Genomic DNA, 21,079 nt, shown 5'->3' on the forward strand with positions numbered 1-21,079 from the left:
GTGGCCATCTGCCTATTATTATTTTATTGATCCCAAAATATTTGACACAATTGTTTTTGTATGTGGCCATCTGCCTATTATTATCTTATTATTATTAAATCTTATCTTGTTGATTCATTTAGTCTTTTATTGGCGTACTTACCCCAATTCAAGCTATCAGTATTTTTATGCACAGAATTCAAAGATTTGTTTGTAGGTATTTATACCAACTATCATCCACAGTCCACTGCCCTGCCCTTGGATTCTGTCAGTTAGAAGGAATTCGAAATAACGCCAACGATATGCCCAAAATTATCAAAATTTTCTCAGTTCTTCTATCAAGTAATAGACAGAAAATGTTCAAATTTGGTACAGAGGTTTAGCTAGGGTCTAAAAATTTTGTGATGAGGTGACTTTAATATTTCATCTAAGATACGCCCAAAATCTGCGTTTTCCCAACGTTTTTCTCAGCTTTTCTGTGTTTTCTCAGTACTTTGACTTTCTGATGGAATGAAGCATGCTCAAATGAAAAATGCAGGCGAACGAAGCGAGCCCGCTGATCTCATTTTTGGACGATCCAGTCGGGGGTCCAGGGGGCGGAGCCCCCTGGCTAGACGGATATGGCAAGCGAAGCGAGCATGACGGCTAGTGTTGGTATATATTTTAAGAGTAGAAGCTCAAAAATACTGATATATGACATCTGTCATATTCGACATTCTGTAACCTAGTTCTAAATCCAGAATGAATTTATGAACAGAACAAGGACAAGAGAATTGCTTCAGAGGGCCAATGTGAGATAACTACAGTTTTATGATAATGAGCTGGGTTTCAAGTCATTGGTTTTAATATTGCTTTAGTTGTGTTGTACTTATCCTTAGTACAGTCCGGGTCCTATAGTGAGATCCACGTTATAATGGCAGTGTGTGATTTGCAATGGTGTTGCTATCCTTGTCTATCATCCAACAAAGCAGATGGCGCTTTCTCTTTCACGCTTTGCGATGTTGCCACATCGTTCATCAACAATGTAGAAATTCAACTAATTGACGAGATATTTAATCTCAATCATGAAAATTTATTATTACATCTTTAAAAAATATATTCACTTGACAAATAAAATATGATTAACTATTTTCAACAATAATGAACAGTTAAATTCATCAGATATAGCAGTATCAGCTGTTTGGGTGGCAAGGCTGAGATCTGGCAATCCTTTTCTCCTATCTTCCTACACTGCCATTATAACCTGGACCTCACTTTAGTGGTGGAGGGCCACTAGACTACAATACTACCCGTTCAAAAACATCCAACATTTTTGAAAATGCATATTTTCAAGCAACAGATGCTCTTTTGTATCTTCTCAAAAGCAACGTGTTGCTTCCGAAAAGATACACAAGGAGCTTTTTGGAGTTACGTTCTTTTAGCACAACACAGCCTATCAGCTGACATTCGTTCAACATGCTCTTTCCATTGTTGGCGATACGTTGCAACTCTCTCATTGATGACGAATCTCTGTGTGTAGGGAGCTCCCTCCATCTAGGGATCTAGGAACTTTGGAGCTAATGTTTTTGTAAAAGTAGGAATATTACCCCGCCAACCATATCTATATGCCGTTTCAAAGTCACGGAGACAAAGCTACGGGACGCGTACTGTAAATGATACAGAGTGCTAAAGTAGACTAGTCTAAAGCCGTGTCCACACTGAACGACACTGTTCGACAAACAAGTTTGTTGAAAAAGTTTGGACAAATTTTATTATGTTTGACAAACAATGTTTGCCCGTGGCCAGTGTGGACGCGACACCAAGCAAAATATTTGTAAGTGGGAAGAACAGGTTTTATGTTTTACAGCTGTCATCACTGAAAATGCTTGGAAAACAGTAATTTTTTTTGTTTGACAAACAATGATTGTCCAAACTTTTTAAAATGTTTGTCCCTGAGCTCCTCAACAAACATGTTTGCCGAACATGTATGTCGAACATTATATTATTTATATTGTAGTCTACAATACGAATAGCCTATAATGATATAAATAATTAGTATTTTATTTTAAGATTTAGCATGTAATTCTGAAGTTTGTTTAATTTCTGTATAAGTTGTTTTTGTTTTCTTATTCTTCTTTATTATTTTGTGTGGAGTGCGGTTTTGGGCAGTATGTGCCTGTCGCATCCACACTGATTAACTACATTCACTACAATGTATCTTTTTTTCCAATAAATTGAAATTGAAACATTTGTCCAGTGTGCACACGGCTTTACTTCAACTTTGAACTTTAATTTTTGGCACAATAATATTATGATGCTGATACTTTCAAGTACCTGACAATATTCATGTATTCATAATTTTTAAAACTCACTGTGAGCTCTCCTAACAACAATATAATTCAAGGCCACCTCCTTCAGTCAGCTGTGCATACTCAATGTAAAGCAAGCGCCTGGTCTGAATGAACAATCATTCAAAATTTCTTCTATGTTGTTTTTTCAAGTTAAAGTGATCACTCAACTTTTAATGGACTTGAAATTACAACAAATGACTATTTCAATCCAAATGAGGCAGGTAGATACTGGATATTTAAAATAGAATTACAGTTTACAAAAGATATATGAATAGCTTTCAGAAAAGAAAATTAACGACTATGGAAGTGTCTATAGTTGTTGTGAGATAGTGAGAGAGGTAGTAAGAGAAAGAGAGAGAGAGAGAGTAAACCCGAAGAAGTGAGTAACCAGTCACCCACACATGCACGCATACAGGGGTTAATAACTTGGTACGCTGGGGAGTTCAAAGGTCAATTTTCTTCCAGATGAATCCACATGGAGCTTGGATTCTGACTCCTGTCTGCTTCACAAAAGGAACACGCCAAATGACAAGACATAAATCCCATAAGTTATGTGCCTATGTTTTTCCACGTTCCAACAGAACCCATCTTTTTCATTCCATGATCTTTTTAAAACTCAAATAAGGTATGAAAAATTAAAATAAGATATCGACTTCCATCTATAAACCTCATCAACAGCGGTTCATCACTCCAGTCTCTTCAGCATGATAGCTGACAACTTGTAATTAATAATGGCAACACAATGAAAATTGGTTAGGAGTTGAGACCAAGGTCACGTGAGCATTGCAAAACTCTACTGAAACTATAATTATGAATCCACGACCCACTCATTTGTGGCTTCACCATAATTTGATTAATAGATCATCCAATCACACAGCAAGTACGATGTTACCTAATTTGTGATACTTTTTTAAGACTCCAAAGTACTGTATTGGTATTTCTATTCGTCATTTGCAAAATCACATTCATTATCTTATGTTTTCATGAAAACATGCCACTATCAAAATTGCATTTTTTGGAAATAAATATATTATTTCTGTCTGTCTTTTTACTGGATATATATAAATAAATAGGAAGATCATTTGTAGCATAAAACCGAAAACACTTTACAGTTTTAAAATACTAATTTGAATAGGCAACATGATTAAGTTTTAAGAGAGGGAGATCGTTTTTTAACGATAAAAATAGGTGAAGAACACTTAGAAACTTACATTATTTTTCAAAATTTTCCGAAACTAAAACGACCGTTGACAAAGGTGGCACAGCCACCGAAAATTTCGGAAATTAATGTAAGTTTCTAAGTGTTTTTCACCTATTTGTATCGTGTTACCTATTCAAATTAGTATTATAAATAAATAGGAAATAATTATGCAAGAAGGAAACCGTTCACGTTTTTATGAGAATTCAGGTAATCAAAACTGAACAAAGTTCAGTAAATTCGAAGACGCTCTGTGAATTCTAATTCTTTCTAGTATTCATCAGAAAAGGTATGCAGAAATTGCATAATAATGATTGTATTGATTGAGTCATTTGTAAAACTACTGTCATGCATTTTACGCCTGGATAGTGAACTTGATTGCGCAACCAGCTCAATTGAAGAAAATAACTATTCAATAATGAACAATTCAATAGAAAGGACAACAGAAATTCGTTTTACAACCAATGATTTCACTTTGTAAATGTGATTTTTGTTAGGTGGCAGTACTGTCTAGAACATTGCGTGACAATATTATTAATTATGCATGTAGGTGACGTACAGTATTTAAATTTTACGATTTTCGATCAACTAAAATTTCTTATATTTTCATCCAAAATATACTATTCTCACTCATGTAAATTTACAACTACTCCCCAGAAGAGAATTTGAAAACTTTCTCAACACTTCGAATTTTCTCAAACACAGTTTTCAAGGAGATTCTGTCGTTCTGAGCACTTTAATTTTTCAAAAGCCTGCCGGCCAGATTCGCTAAGACGACTTTTTGGAACCGATCGACACTTAGGTTTTTGGACGTAAGATACTTTGCCGTCCTTATAAATTCTACCAGATTGAATGATTCAATGATATTTATTTGACCAAGAGTACATCAGTACTTAAGCCAGGTCACATACTAAATTCAATCAGTTATCGTCACAATGCTTAGTACCTCAAATAAATATAATGTCAACGTAGTCAAACACAATATCCAAATATTATATCTATGCATGGAACAATTATCACATCATAGCCTATGTTTGCCAAGTTATGTTCAACCTAATAGAATTTATAAGGACGGCAAAAATCGTACGTCCAAAAATCGATGTATGTGTAACTAGACAAAAACGTTGCACCCTTCAGTCTGCTAGCGCTACCTGGTCGTGGGTTCGAATCCCAACTGTATGCTTAGACGTTTGATCATCTCATGAAATCACCTACGCACTTTCCATTACCCACGCACAATCTAAAAGCTCATGAGGGCATAATCGGCAATAAAACATAAATAGTATTTAGAAGTCTCACAATCCTAAAATTTGTTATCAGGGAAACAGCTCCACTTTGAATGATTATTTATTTGAAACGATTGTACAATTTCAAATAATATCTGAGGTTACGCCTATACAAGTAGAATTTCTATGGAGGAATGAGGTATTTGCTGATACAAATTTTCATACTACATCTAATCTTCTATCACCTACATCCTAATCTTCTAATCTCAAACAAAACTCTTTGAAATTCACAAATTCACAATAATTCTTAATGGAGTTGTGAGGCCCATTGACGGCTTAAATTATGTAATATTCAATATTAATTAGAAGAATATTCTTTCTTAAACTAAAGCACAATAAATTTCAAGTCTGTATTGCTATTATCGACTTATTGCTATTCAATCAATCATTCAAAGAATGATAGGAAAAATATAATTTCTGATAAAATAAATATAATTATTCCTATTTTAATTATTTCTTTGACAATTTTTGTATGGTCACCTTTCATAACACTACATTCAGAAAAGTGCCACAGGCTTGAATGGGCTTCTTCAAATTATTGCTTTAGTCGATTATCCACGGATGAACTTTGAGTAGGCTATTGAATGACTGCATACAATAGTCATAAAGTCTGTACAAGTCTGTACACAATGCATAATAATTATTGTTTTGCATTGAAATGAACCAGCAGGCGTTCAACAGACTGATCCTCCCCTCCAAAAATGTAAAAAGCCGGTAGACGCCTACCATTAAAAGCTGTCTTCTTTCTGAAAGAATGCCTCCTCTTAAACAACAAATAGACACGTAGAAGCTCTTTTGTACTGAACAGCTAGAGAACTAAGAAAACCCATTACAGACAACCTATTTTAAACTCCAAATACAATAGACGACACAGAAGGGGTCACTTGTTTTCATATGAGCCGACACTGCTTTTCAGACTCCAAAGAAACAAGGCAAAAGAGATGTTCAAAAAGTGGGTCGGAGTTTCTGCAAAAATAGGAGTTGCCTGGATCAGGAGATTTTCATGATAAACATTTCTAATGATTCTCTCATTTTCTAACATTTTTCATTTATTTGATCTCGAAATTTACTTTGAAATTTTCTCCTTCGAAACAAATATTTCATGTCGACAAACATTTTTATTTGTTTTATTTTATCAAACTTTATTTTACTACCAACTGTTTTGATTGAGTCTAAATTTTTAATACAGTAGAAATATGTATTTGTGTATAGTAGTAGAAATATAACCTTGAACCTTCAAATTAATGGAAACAAGATATGAATATTCATTTCCTTGATGCTTTGAAAACTTGACGATCTGACATACAACTCCCCTATACTTTTATCAATTCAATGTGAACAAAGTTTTAAATATTGGAACACAATAAATATAGTTATTTGAGTTTTAAATATTGGAAAACAAATATGAGATTCAAGTTGAGATTCCAAAGTTTCCAAATTCTGACGCTTCTTGTATTCCCCAGAAACTATCAAACTAAAGTAGAATAATGATGACAAAGATCTTCAATGAGAGTAACTGGTTTTCACCGGATTCAGTTTTTGTAAATTATCTATCAATCGAAATTTATTTTTAATGATTTTTCAGTCAGTATGGAAAGTGGCTTGTAGCTAATAGGAGCTCCTATTCACAGTTTAGCTACTATTAGTTCTAGAAATTTTTCACAGGATAATAATCTATATAAAGTGTTTGGTGTTTAGCTTTGAGTGATCAGTAGTCAGGAATCATTATTGGCAATCAAATAATTTGAATATTCTCAATGAATTAACTAATCCTAGAACCTGAACTTTCAAATTATAAAGGTGATTTTCTAGATCTAGTTGATTGATAAACGAAAAAAACGTCTCACGTCTCTTTGATTTTTTGTTAGTTCCAGTGTTGAAAAAATATGCAATGTTTTTCTTTATTTCTGTGCAGATTCATCGTCAAAGGTTGATTGATGTACTGAACACGTGAGAGTGCAAATGCTACCAAGAATTTGTGAATTCAAAAAGCCTCAAGTTAAAAAGCTAGTGAAAGTCGTAAGATTAATAATTACACTTGCGTAACATAATTTGAATTAATTTAAGTGAATATGGTAAGTAATGAAATTACAATACTGTGAAAAACAAAGGTAAGGAACGACAGATGGAATTAAGCAAATTCCGAAATTGAAATTATAAAATTGCAATAACGTACCTGAGCATATGAATGTAGTAAAGATACGGATAACTAAAGAAGTACTTAAGCTGCGTTTACACCAAAGTTATTAACAAAATGTTTATTTTTCCGTCCTTGTAGATTCTATTATATTAAATGGAACTTGACAAACACATATGTTCATCATGTGTATGATAAGTTCAATAATAGAATCTATTATTCAATCTATTCAATCTATCTATTCAATCTAATAGAATCTATTAGGACGGAGAAACAAACATTTTGTTAATAACTTTGGTGTAAACGCAGCTTTAATTATATGATTTTTTGTCTTGTTTATATTGGAATTCAGAATTTACCATACCTCGTAATTGAAAAAGAAATCATTCAATGATGTGTAGTTGAAAATAAATATAGATGAGTTCACTAGAAAACTCAATACAATATTGCAATGATCAGGTAATATAATTTTGATCCCAGTTTCAAAACAATATTACTTATAAAAGGTTGAAGACCCTTTGGATGAGAGTACTTTTTCTCGAAAATCTCTTTGATAATATCTTTCAACTTTTAAAGTCATTGGAACTTTTGCATCATTACACTAGCCAACTATTAAAGGTTATCTATCTTAACATCGTTCCTGTTATGTGGAAAGGATATGAAGAAATAAAATAATTTCAACAAAAATAATAAAATAAACCATTCGTAATCTTGAATAATATAACATTGCAGAGAAAAACACCAATGACAAAAACAGTTTATTAAATCGAAGAATTTGGAAATCAACAAGGAAAAACAGTTTTACTTTTTAGGCAGATAAGACAGTACAGTACCACAGCTATTCAGAACTCCCAAAAGCCTCTTTCCAAACAACACATAATCGAAATCTTATCCCCACAACTGATATGGCTTGACAGTTACATGGCTTCCATTCGGTTCCTTCCTTGCCAAACAAAAATAAGCCTTCGATGGCCGACATTACAAAAACAAACCATAGCTTTCACTAATAGTGATAACTTCTTGTAATGTGTATGGTATTTGATACTAGTAGTTCTGTGAACAGTAGACCTCACGCAGTATTCTCATCCACAAAAACCTGATTGAAACTATAGACCTTGTGGAAATACAGCAATAGACTGGCTTCTCCACACATCTGTGTAATCACTTGTCAGCTGATTTATGATGAATAATTCTATAGTCTGATTTTTACTGTAATATTGGAGTATGAAGGAGGCTCCTTCTTCCTTTTATATCCTTGAAATGCAAAATTTCCAAAAACCTTGTATATACGTGGACGCGCAATTAAAAAAGGAACATACCTGTCAAATTTCATGAAAATCTATTACCGCGTTTCGCCGTAAATGCGCAACATATAAACATATAAACATTAAGAGAAATGCCAAACCGTCGACTTGAATCTTAGACCTCACTTCGCTCGGTCAATTATAATGATATATTGGGTATCACAGACATCACAGTATAACCAGAGATGGATATAATAAAGAAGTTGTTAAAGCATGTTAACGGTATCCTATCTCTATACTATAACTGAATAAGTAATATCTCTTCTCATCTATTTCATTATCCACAACGAACAGCGAGTAATAACCCTTTGTGAACTATTTTAACGACACTACAGTGTACGGTGTTGAAATTGATTCTAAAAATCAGTAAGCCCTCCACAGTGAGTACTAGTTTTAATAACTAATATTCAAAGATATTAGACTGTAGTGTCGTTAAAAATAGTTCAAAAAAGGAATATCTCTTATTGAATTCATAAACAATGGACAACACCAGGTTATCCAAGGAATGATAGTTTTATATTCTTGCACAATTGAGCAATAAAAGATCATGGAATTTGAATAAAAACTTTGGAAATCGATTGAGAAAATTAAGTATACAAAAGTGAAAATTATTTGTTTTTTTAAATCAGTTGATAGAGAGGATTTGTGATACAGTTATTGAAAAAGAGCAGAGCTGAAATATCTCGTGAACTCGTGAATGAATGCCCTATTGCCCTTGATCTTGCAAAAATATCACCAGTTTTAATTTTTTAAATCAATTTTATGATTAACACTACTCACATAGTGAGTAATACATGAGTTTTGCAATCCATCGAAGCAGCAAAAAATATATCTGATGATTTGCAATTTTGAGAATGAACTATTAACTTAGGAAGTAGTTTTATTCTGGACTTAGCAATGCGCATGTAGGCGTATTCTAGCATATTGATATTGAACCCACTTTTTTGACTAGAAATATCCCTATTATTTTATATAGCACATAAAACTCATCCTTAATAAAGTAACGACTATGAAATAATCTGATCATTCACATTATTTGACAGATAAAAGTATAAAAATTACTTTTTCACGAACAATGAATTAAAAAATATGTAGTTTCGATTCGTATTGTGTAGATTGTCTCCTACAGCTAGCAAATCTCATTTGATCTAAAATTAGACCAGTTTCGACCTCTAACGTTAGACCCACATCTCTCTTCTCTAACAACGTTAAGTTGCCAAGAAGCTGTTCGAATTCATCTATTCCATTCTAACCTCCTTTTGTTATCAACATTGCAAATAATCTCAACCAGGTAACCACCTTCATTCAAGTATGGAGCAAGCTGTTTACTGTATGTAGAAAATTCGGAAGGAAATGTTAATATTGAATTGGTCTATGCCCCATACATTTCCTTTTTAATGAATGTAGATTATCAGGGTATTATTTTTTGAGTGGTAGGACTTTTTGGTTGATCATATTGAAAACCATCAGTTGATTGGTACGGACAAGATGTCTATCAATATACCAATAATATATAAAATAATATATCAAGATGAACCATTCATCTTGAAGGGAACTCAGTTCTCGAAAATTTCCATTTCTAATGTAAGTTTTCAAGTGTTTTCAATCTATTTATGTCTTGTGTCTCCTGTTTTAATTTATATTACAAACTTTGAAGTGTTTTCTGTTATGTGCTACAAAAGATGAACCATTCAATAAACTAAAAATAACTAGATATTTACAATATTGGTAACATTTTTAGATAAGAATGCTAATACTTGAATTGCGTTTAATTTCAGAAGAAGCAACAAAAATTTAAACTCCAATAAAGATCATTTTTTTAGTTTCATCTTTCTATTCAACATTTCCATAAATTACTAATTTCCTTTTTCCTCCCAAATTCTATATTTAGACAAACATAATTGTCAGAATAGCTAATGCTCAGGTATATTATTAATTGTTCTTTCTTCCATCAATTAATTAACAAAATTATAGTTGAGGGCAGGGCAGTTCTAATTGCCGAGAATGAAAAATCTACAGGTGTCGCTGAAAGCTGTTGATGTTTAGAGGGGTACCACGGTACCGGTATGATACAACCGATACAATCCAAATTTTCTATTAGATTTCTGAGTGATATGTATCATTTTGATTTTTTGTATTCATATAATGAAATAAGGTTAGGAGTTGACTGTGAAACCCTACATCGTGGTTTCTTATAGCACCTAGTTAAAGACTAATAAGCTATACTATTTCGACTTAAATTGATAAGAATATTGTTTGTGAAGGTAAAACCCATCCTACATCGTGGTGACCAAGAGTGATATAATTTTTAGTTTTTTTCGCCGGAATTTAACACAACTGGTCATGCCATTATAATTTCTTGTGAATGCAGAGTCTTGTCTAAATAATGTTCATTAGTAGAAGTTCAGCCAAAAATGCGATTTACAACAAACGAGAAAAGTGTTGAATCGCCGCCAGTTTATGAAGGTACGTCAAGCCTGTTCTATTTTAGAAGTACTATCCTAGTAACTGAACTTTCCATCAGTCGCTCCATTTGAGAAAATCTGTTCTTTCAAAATTCCATTATACTATTTATTGAAAAGAAACGGAGGAATTGCAATCATCCAAATTTTGGTCCAAACTTAGAATAATTAAAATTGTGTTTTGAAGATTTAAAGATCAATGAAAAATAATTATTTTGTTAAGATTCTACTACACTCACGTTTGAGATCAACTTTATTAGTTGAATGCAAGCAATTGCAATCATTCACATTTTGTTCCAAACTTCAAATAAATAAAATTGTGTTTTGAAGATTTAAAGATCAATGATAAATAATTATTTTGTTAAGATTCTACTACATTCACGTTTGAAATCAACTTTATTAGTAGAAGGCTTATGTCTGTCGCGGTTTTCCTACTTGTTTTCACATAAAACTTAGGGACGTATTCATGAAAGATTTCCAAGAAAGAGCTCAGCCAAGCATGCTTGGGGAACCAATCGGAAATTTTAAATAAGTTACTACAATTGGTCTGACTGTGATTGCTATAGTGAGGTCCACGCTATAATGGCAGTGGAGAAAGATAGGAGAACAATGTTGCCGAACCTCCGTCTTGTCAATGCCTTCTATTGACAGTAGCTGATACAGGTTTATTAATGTAATATTAACTGTTCAATCTCGTTTAAAATAATCAATTATATTTTTCTATAATTTCATAATAAATTTACATAATCAAGATGGAATATTTTCTTAAATTATTAATTCTACATTGTTAAAAGGCGATCTGACAGCAGAGCAAAGCGAGAAAGAGATAGCGTTATCAGCTTTGTTGAATGATAAGACAAGTATAGCAATACCATTGGTAATCAAACACTGCTATTATAACGTGGACCTCGCTATAGACAACCACAGAGTTAAGGTAGACGCACACAGATCGTCATCGGACGGACGGCACGCATCGGACGGATTGGACGATTAGATTTGATGCATTGTTTTCAATTGGAGTGTGCATACCTATACGCATGCGGATAGGTATGCGCACTCCAATTAAAAACAATGCATCAAATCTGATAATCCGATCCGACAGATGACGATCTGTGTGCGCCAACATTTATACGGAATTGCAAAGAATCCCCCAAATTTCAATTAGAATCCAGCTTTTAGTGGAAATAGTAAACTTCCCAAGAATTGATTAATTTGTTTAATTCATTTTCTGGTCAGGTATGAGAGGGTTCATACAAAGTCATCTTTCCTCACTGGAAGAACTTCAATTTTCAACCAAGAATCAGAAACCCTCAGTTTCAACGATATTAGATTGGAATGACTGTTTTACTTGATGACGTGGCGAAGGTTGTTGCACAGTAAAGCCACACACAACGATTTTTGGACGTTCGGTTTTTTGCCACCTTCAAGGTGCGTACACATTTACGCGCGGCGAACATGAGCAATTCACTTTTAATCAGCTGATGCCAAGCTTTTTATATCTGTATCTTACCGTTTCTGTAGAAATACAGATATAGTAAGCTGATTAAAAGTGAATTGCTCATGTTCGCGGAGCGTATATCTGTACGCACCTTAAGGCCCGTATCTAGATATATGTCACTCGGTATAAACGGAGAAATGTTAGCTGATCGTTTAAACCCCGCATGAAACGCATTATGATAAATGCAACCATATCTACAAGTAAACGTGGTTTAGCGTTAACATAATGACCCTTATCAGATTAATCGGAACTTGACAAACATCATCTGTTCAATCTAATAGAATTAATTCTATTTACGGCAAAATACCGTACGATCAAAAATAGATATGTTTGTAACTAGGCTGATATTCGTACAATAAGAATGAGATTATTCTCGTTGAGTTTGGACAACCAATTAAAACAAAGCTGTCTACAGGCAAAGCTTTCAAACAATTGAAACAAAGCTGTCTACAGGTAACAGAAGAAAGATGTAGTTCATCTATCGTGGGTTAACGATGTGGTGCATCTTATCAGGTGATCAATGTTCTATACAATCAAGTGTAGCAAAAGCAACATCAATGAGGAGACATCATGTGAATGAGGAGGACCATCAATGACAGTTTGGCGACAGCTCTATGAAACAGCTAGTGATGAAGGTCCCCCGTTTATGTCCCCACATTCCATTAGAAACGATTAATTCAATTCTGAAATGTGCGGATGCTGTACCCTCAGACCCCATTAAAAAGCCATTGTCAGGCCTTTTCAGAGGTAAATGTTCAGGCAGCCTTGCACCACTGAATGAACGACCTCGCCAAGCCCTGCACAGGATAAGCAACAAGAAAAGCCCATTGATAGCCACTGGGCGTCCACTGCTCTATCCTACACTCCATCCATATCAATCTCTTCAAAAGAATGGCTACTAAATCAGCTTGGACAATATTTATGTACTCGTATGTCCTATGTGAGTACTCAAGGACATAATCGACAAAGCTCATCTATCAGCCAGTTTCTTCAACAAAATCTTCTATATATGAGGATATAAATATAGACATAGAATAGATACCTACAAATATATACAATTATAAACATAGGCATACCGGTAGCTCATACCATAGCTCATCTCTATCAGACAGTTTCTTCTACAAAATCTTCTATATCAGGATATAAATATAGACATAGAATAGATACCAACAAATATATACAATTATAAACATAGGCATACCGGTACTTCTATTAACATTCGGAAAGGGAACTGTTTTGGGATAGGCCTGTTGGTCGTTTTCTGATCAAGTATTTGATTCGTGTATTATGAAATGTAAATAGATAGTAATAGGATAGAATCTATTAGACGCGAAGTAGATCATGTGTGATGAAGTCCCGGAATACCTAAACGATAAACTTATAAATTTTGAATGATAAATTCAGGTACCGTATTTTTATATTGGAGTTTTTCTAGTTGTCTATCTTGAAATTTCCAATCAAACCTAGATGATAGTTCAGTTGCAAAGAAACATGTTAAATGGGAAATTTAGATGAGAATTTAACACGATTTGATAAAACAGAAACTACTACAGGATAATTTCATATTTCAATTTGTTGAGCAGAAGTAAACATTTGAAGAAAACCAAGAATTTGGCTGCAGAATATGTTTAATCTCAAATTGAAAAACCAGTTAGATAATAAGGGATTTTAGAACACAGCTAAACTAAATAATAATTCACTAATTTTGTTTTTCAACCACCAGCTAGTAAAAATCACAGTTCAATTTGACAGATTAAACTAAGATTGAACAGATTAAATTTCAAGAAATTAATTGTTTTTTGAAGAGATATTGTGGTATTTCTCCATAATGAAAAAATGATATACAGATGTTGTCAATACCACTTTAATTTTATTTCACAAAGGACCATGATTTCGGGACTACACCTGCCCCATCCTCAGCTAGATTGGTGTTTTGAGTAGGCTACATTAGAAATGTAGCTCATGTTTCTTATGTAGTCCACTCAAAACACCAGTCTAGCTGATGATGGAGCAGGTGTAGCCCCAAAACCATTGGTCCTTTTGTAAAACAAAATTAAAGTGGTATTGACAACATCTGTGTCTCATTTTTTTTCATTTCAGATTAAATTTTATTAGAATAAACTCAAACATAGGCCCATTTATCAAAAGTAGCACATAAATAGACTTGGATGAGCCAATATTGTTTGGAAGACAGTTATCAAGCTATTACAGTAAAAGTGTTAGGGAGAAATCTATCAGATACAGTAGTAACTACTGTACAACCAAAATAATTGAATAACAAGAGAAAAGTGCAAAAATCAACATGCAGAATATTGTGTCATCTACACATATTCAAAGATTTGTATACGAGTCCATATTCAAAGATTTGTATGCGAGAATGACAATCTGTCCCATCTTTACTAGCTGTACAAGTATAGAACATCTCTTATCTCTTCAAAATAATATCAGTAGCATTAGCTTTCCGCATTTAAACACTTGGCAATAAATTTCTCTGGTTCAACAAAGAATTGTGTACTATCTGGTTACAGTTACATGGAAATATGACTAAACAGAATATTAATAAACTTTTAGAGATGAAACTTGATTTTTAAAGACATACATTATCGTGGCTGAAATTTACTGAATGCACAAATTTTAAAATGCAGTGAGATTCTGAATTGAAATACAAATGATCATGAAGTACCAACATAAAGCTACAAGATAATTCAATCCCGACAATTGGTCTCAAAGTACTTACAAGAGTTGAAGAACAAGAAAACTGTATTCAAAGAACATACAAGAAACATTGCGAATAATTTCAAAAATATACAATCCATAGGATCGGAATCAGTACACTTAACAAGGCTTTATTCAAGCTAATTTTTCAATCATGCAGATTCATTCATCTGCTTGTTCTAGCTAGATGTCAAGGGGCTCAAATTAGTTTATAACTCAAAGCGCTCATTCAACGCAAATCAGTTGGAGTTTAGTAATTTGTAGTTTAATTCGGTTAAATTATGGATTAGGGAAGCAGATTAGTACCGTCACTTGTTTCATAGCAGCATGGGTCTACTAGGGTCAATTGTAGATTCATCACTATAATATAATCATCACCAATGTTCAATTATCTTCTTTTCACGAAAACAAGATCAGTTTTTAAAGGCATTAAATTTTCAAAACAAGTTAAATAGCCCAATTCTAACTCAAGTTAAATAAGAAGAGACTTGAAATTTATTATAGCCTTTTCATTTTACATCTTACTGCAGTATTTAAATGTATTTAAATGTGGTAGACATTTATTTATTCAAGAAAAAATAACACAAAAAAAATTCTTTCGACAATCATATTAGCAACTATAAATACCACTGGAATTTATTACTAGTGGTCAATTTGCAGACAACTCAGTCAATCATAATCTGGTATTTATTGCGGAAATGAGTCACTGCTACATTACTGAGAATTTGATAGCAGTTCATTCATTCGGGAAACCTCTCCATGAAAGTGATATTTTTCTCCGTCAATGAAGTTTGCAAATCTAGTAGCAAAGTAGCCTACAAGCCGAACGATATCAGTAATTTGCATCACAAAACTGCGTTTAATTCTTCTTTTTTGTGAGGCTGATCCCCACATTTATAATACTGAGGGTGATGCCCACATAAGCTATCACAGGCTTGTGCGTTAAGAATGGGAAGGATGATAATTTATGATGAATGGATCCAAGTTGTTAGGTCAGTTCCAAACCACTTCCTATTTTTTGTGAATTTTTAGCTCAATGGAAATCCATAATGCACGTGATTCATAATAGCAGAACGACCGTCGCTTATCTAAAAGTAATTCGACGGTAGACTAACCACAGAACCAATCACTTCATTGAACATTTTTTGCCCCCTTATTATAAAACTCAGAAATAATAGTACAGTAATTATGGAACTTGGAGAATGTACGTTTTGATAAAGGGTAATCAACAAAAATATTATACAGATTTTAAAATGAGGAGGTAAAATATTCATAGCTAGCAGGTAACCGATGCTCCGGAAGTGTCTAATTGAAAACTTGACAAACTGAATTCTTGATCTACTGAAATCTGGAAGATTTTAAAATAGACCTATAACCATCCTCAGTAAATTAAGAATCTATATGCAAAATTTCAAGTTAATCAGTTGGGTGGTTCAGACGTGATGATGCGTCATTCGTAAATTCCCTTTCCAAATTCTTTCCTTCATTATATATAGATGAGGAGGAAAACTTTCCACAATAGTTTCAAATGATATTCAAAATTGTTGTCGTATTCCTTCCATGCATTAAATTAATGACAGAAGTTCAGCAGACATTCATTCGTTGGATGATTTTATAATCTTAGTTTTCTCATAGCTGTTTAGATTACGACATTACGGCTAGTTAAGTAGGTCAAGTTCACCACGGACAAGAGGAAAGGATTTAAGCTTCAGCTGCGTATCCTCCTATATAGTTTCACGCCATAGTATTTCATTACAACTTTGGCTTGATAGTTTTATTTGATCAAAACTGCAGTGTGTTAACATTTCGGATTTTTCAATGCGAATTGATAACGTTAACTGCTATGTTTTACAAAGCTTCATTGTTACTTGCAAACTAAATCATGCATATCAGAAAATGCCTATTATCTATATCTATTGCGTAATTTGTCGCAGTCAAGACCCCCTGATGATATCATTTTCGACCAGACTTTGCTTTTTCATCAGCTTCATTACAAAAAGAGCGATTTTGAGTCTGGTTACAACTCCAAATTTGACACAATTTTAGCGCATTTTATCAAACCGGAACTGATTAATTGAAATATAAATCTTGATTTATATTTAGAATCTTGAATTAGTTTGTCCAAACCCCAAATTAACTAATATATGAATTTATTTCTACACAAATATAAATTAATAAATATACACATATTATTATGTTGATTATCATGATGGACAGGTTCTTATTTTTTTTTAAAAAATAATTTTATCCTAATTGACAAAACTTTTACAGCGAAAAAAGGAAGAAATTGGATTTTTATCAACAAGGCTTCCATAAAACTATGATATTTTCAAAATGGAATTGACGATTTGGCGAATTTACAGTCTATTGTAGGAGAATTGTCGAGTTAGCAGATTTTATGAATGGTTTTCATTGAACCACAAATTAAATATGGTACTTCAGATTTGATATTTGAGTTCTGTAATTCTCAAGGAAGTTATTCTATTCTAAATTGGCTTGAATGCTCTAATTATTATTATTATTAGAGTATTTGTCATGAAATCATCACTATTTCTTATATCTTTATTATGATTCAATCCACTCTGTGATAAAGTATTAGCTTAAGCCCTTTAATTTTAATGTTAAATTCAATAATACTTTCATTATTTTATGATAGAAATTGTACAATTAATTCGAATGGAAAGTGTGGTCTAGTCTCGCCACAATGTGTACCAAAGTGTTTAGGAGATGTCAATAATTATGTTGTGAGAAATAGAATACAAAGTTGTGTGAAGAGAATACAGAATTTATCATAGCCATAGAGCCTTCAGCTTTCCCTCCTCTCCTAAAAGCGAAATTAATTCAAGTTTCGTTAATTGGAAGGATATTATTTTATATCCTTTTCAGAGAATCGACAATTATTTTAATACAGAGAATACAAGCTGTAGACTATTGCCACAGCTTGCAGTCGTATTGTATGACCCCAACTATACCCTGGGCTGCTGATTCTATCTTGCACGGCTTCAGAAAATGAATGACCTCTCATGGGGAGCGTCTATTTCACTCTTATAATTATCAACAGATTCAAGCCTTGTTTATTTAGTCTACGGTTTATCCCATAAGATACAATGCATCCAGCTAACGAGTTAAAATAAAAATCAGCGCGTCTGAGATGCCCATATAGTTGAAGCCTATTGGGTTTATACGAGTGCGCCAGTGAGCCTGACAATAGCCTCAAGTATGTCCTTAGTCCAGGCAACGAATACATAATAGGGGAAATAATTCATGTGTAAGCCAAAATCGGTTATAAGCCTAAATGAGTATTTTCCCTACATTCTTCACTTTTTATCTCCACTATTATTAATCTTATCTAAATATATATCTATCACTCACTGCTCGGTTGAGGAAGGGAACTCAGTTCCCGAAAATTTCCGTTTATAATATGTAAGTTTTTAAGTCTTTTCAATCTATTTATATCTTGTATCTCCTGTTTTAATTTATATGTAAATATAAATTAAATATATATCTAAATATATTAATCTTATCAAAATCATAGGACCTTTTTTGTAGAGAATTTTACGTAGTTTAATTTTACTAATGACAACCTTTTTCCTGGAGGTCATAGTTTTTGAGTTATTTACAAAAAAAAACGAAAATATGCACCTTTAGAGCCCCCCCCCCCTTAGCTCAACCCCCACCGGTCAGTACTTTAAGTATGTTGTTTAAGAAGCTTTCCCCTACAACTGTACCAATTTTGGCTTATACATGAATTATTTCCCCTACTTGGCATTTTTTTGTCTTCATTGCCTGGACTACTATGATCATAAATCAGGCTTTGTAAACGCTGACACATTGATGGATGCATAGCAATGTAAATTGCCTATAGGCTTATACCAAAATAAAATAGAAATTTTCTATTTATTTTGGCATCAAGTATATAGGATTTTATACCAAAATGACAATTATTTGGGTTATTGACAACAGTTTAACTTGTTCTGTAATGCAAACTGCAACTTGAGTTATGGACACAGGACATCGCTCGTTTGGATACACTACTGGGGCTGAAGAACTCATGAATTCTATCATTCTGATTTTGACATCCATAAAGGCGAAAATTGCAGCCTTCTATTAGCTGTTGTGTATTTGTGCAAATATATTATTTTGACTGATTATGTTCGGGTTGCACAAAAACCGCAATTAATAATGATAATTAATTGAAACCGCATTAATTTTAATCGTAATTAATTTCACGGGAACCAATCAGTGAAGCCTTCAAGCCAAGATCTCGCGTAATTTTCAAAAATGCCACTGATGCTCATCAGGTGTTCTAATGAAATCTCAATTTACAATATACCATATAATATTTGTATAATATTATTTCCTCTCGTGATTATTGAAGAGTCCACGGGCGCCAACTTATCAAACACATTGGATGGGCTCAATAATTGTTCCGTGAGGGGGGTATTTTTGCGGGTCTGGGGGGTATAAAGAGACTGGGAAGATCTCCCCCCAAAATTTTTTAAAACTTTAAATTCTATTATTCATTTTTAAGCCTCATTTCAGCAAAATCTAGGTTTGAGAGACAGTTATCCACCCTCCACTATTTTTTTTTTTTTTTTTTTTTTTTAGGTGGACTTCAGCCCACCCGGGCTGGGTTTTACACAATACATAGTTATATTAATAGCCTATCCTTATTTTGTAAGAGAAAGGAACGAAGGCGTCGGTAAATTTTTTTTTCCAACAAACTCGATCTGTATAAAAAGGTTTGAAGAATACCTGTGTTCAAAATTTAAAGCTGATTGATTGAAGCGTTTGGAAGTTATTGTAGAACACATAGGTACACAAACTGATGGACGATTTTTGGACTTGAGTCAAAAGTAGGAACTCGCTAGCGCTCGTCAATAGAAGAGGAAAAAAGCTATATCCTTTGAAATTGAGAAAAAAATTGTTTTTCGCTCCCGCGTCATAAATTAATATTATTTAAAATTTTCCTCATTTAAGGAACAAATTAAAGCTTCAATCTTTACTTAATGTCAACTTTTAGAACACCTAACTTACCGTACTGTAATATTATAGCCTAATACCAATGGAAAACCAAACTACCATCTATAAATTGTATTTTACAGTACAAATAATTCAAAATCAACAAGTTTTAAAATATGCTAGAACTATACTAGGACTATTATTTGTTAATTGAAGAGAGGTACGGTACGGTACCTACAGGATGTGTAAAAACTTATGTAAAAAACTTCGATTTCATGGCTAATTTATTGTTGTAATCGTAATTCAATTGTTGTTCATTGAAGAGGTTATGTCCGTTGGTGCAATTTGCAGATATGGAACGTTGTCTTCCTTGCAAGGACAACGCCCAGGTGTAAACAAACAGAAAAGAAACAAAGCTTCAGGTAGAAGGACACCATTGTCCTTTTTAGAAAATGAGTTCTCTATAAGTTTTATTTTAAAAATAAAAGTTAACATGTTGTTTAGTAATTAAAAATTGCAGCTTTCAGTTTAAATTTGATAAGATTTTCTTTTCACAAATCGTACTTACCCCAACTTTCCCCGGTGCGACCAAAGACAGCTCCAGTCTCAGAATTGTAAAGAAACCTCTTGAATTTTGTCATCGCCGGCTCTGGGGGTGGCTTCAAGAAGGGCTGATAGTTTTGCTGCATTGCTTCTTGTTGTTTGGCTGAATTCGTCATTGCGACAAAACTATTTTGTTTCCTTTATCCGGAGAAACCACTCAACTCTGAGGAAGTAACCAACTGAAACTGACTTGCTTGCCTGGAAGTGGAATGCTATGCTTGTATTGTAGGTATGGTAACGGAACGCCAACTTGCTTGCTCAACCTGCGCTCCACTCTCTGTCTCTGTCTGCCAGCAAATGCTGCCAACCTTGCCCATCTTAATTTCACTGACTTCTCCCATCAGGTGGAAACTGAGACTGCACTGCACACGCACACCATTCAAATTTATAATTTTTTGTCGCGGTCGTGCGTGTCCATCGATAGCTTCATTTCTTATCAGTTAAATACTCCGTTCTTTTACAATGATAAGTAACAGCTGCCGTTGACATTAAAAACAATAGAAAAAGCTGCCACAGATTTTGCGTTAGGATTGGTCAAGAATTTTTTGAAAACTTTCAAACCTATTATAATTTTACAATCACAATATTTTTCAAAGTTGTTTTTT

General features: G+C 33.4%; 1 protein-coding gene and 1 long non-coding RNA gene across 3 annotated transcripts in view; one reads left to right on the forward strand and one right to left on the reverse strand.

Annotated features, from left to right (window-relative positions):
• LOC111055998 (sodium/potassium-transporting ATPase subunit beta-2) overlaps positions 1–20,773 on the reverse strand; it is a 38,366-nt gene extending 17,593 nt beyond the window's left edge. The window contains exon 1 of the mRNA XM_039425413.1: positions 20,440–20,773. Within this exon, the coding sequence (XP_039281347.1) occupies positions 20,440–20,590 (151 nt within the window). The 5' untranslated portion in view covers positions 20,591–20,773. The remainder of the gene's footprint in view (positions 1–20,439) is intronic.
• Positions 6,292–20,654, forward strand: LOC120350718. Of its 2 annotated transcripts, XR_005570999.1 has the most exons (3): positions 6,292–6,593; positions 6,709–6,812; positions 20,195–20,654. It is a non-coding gene; the product is annotated as an uncharacterized LOC120350718 (long non-coding RNA). The 2 variants fall into 2 exon arrangements; XR_005570998.1 differs by having other exon boundaries at positions 6,292–6,812.
• Positions 20,774–21,079: the final 306 nt, after the last annotated feature.

This window comes from Nilaparvata lugens, chromosome 3 (assembly GCF_014356525.2).
Source record: "Nilaparvata lugens isolate BPH chromosome 3, ASM1435652v1, whole genome shotgun sequence".
In the NCBI taxonomy this organism is placed as follows: Eukaryota; Metazoa; Arthropoda; class Insecta; order Hemiptera; family Delphacidae; genus Nilaparvata; species Nilaparvata lugens.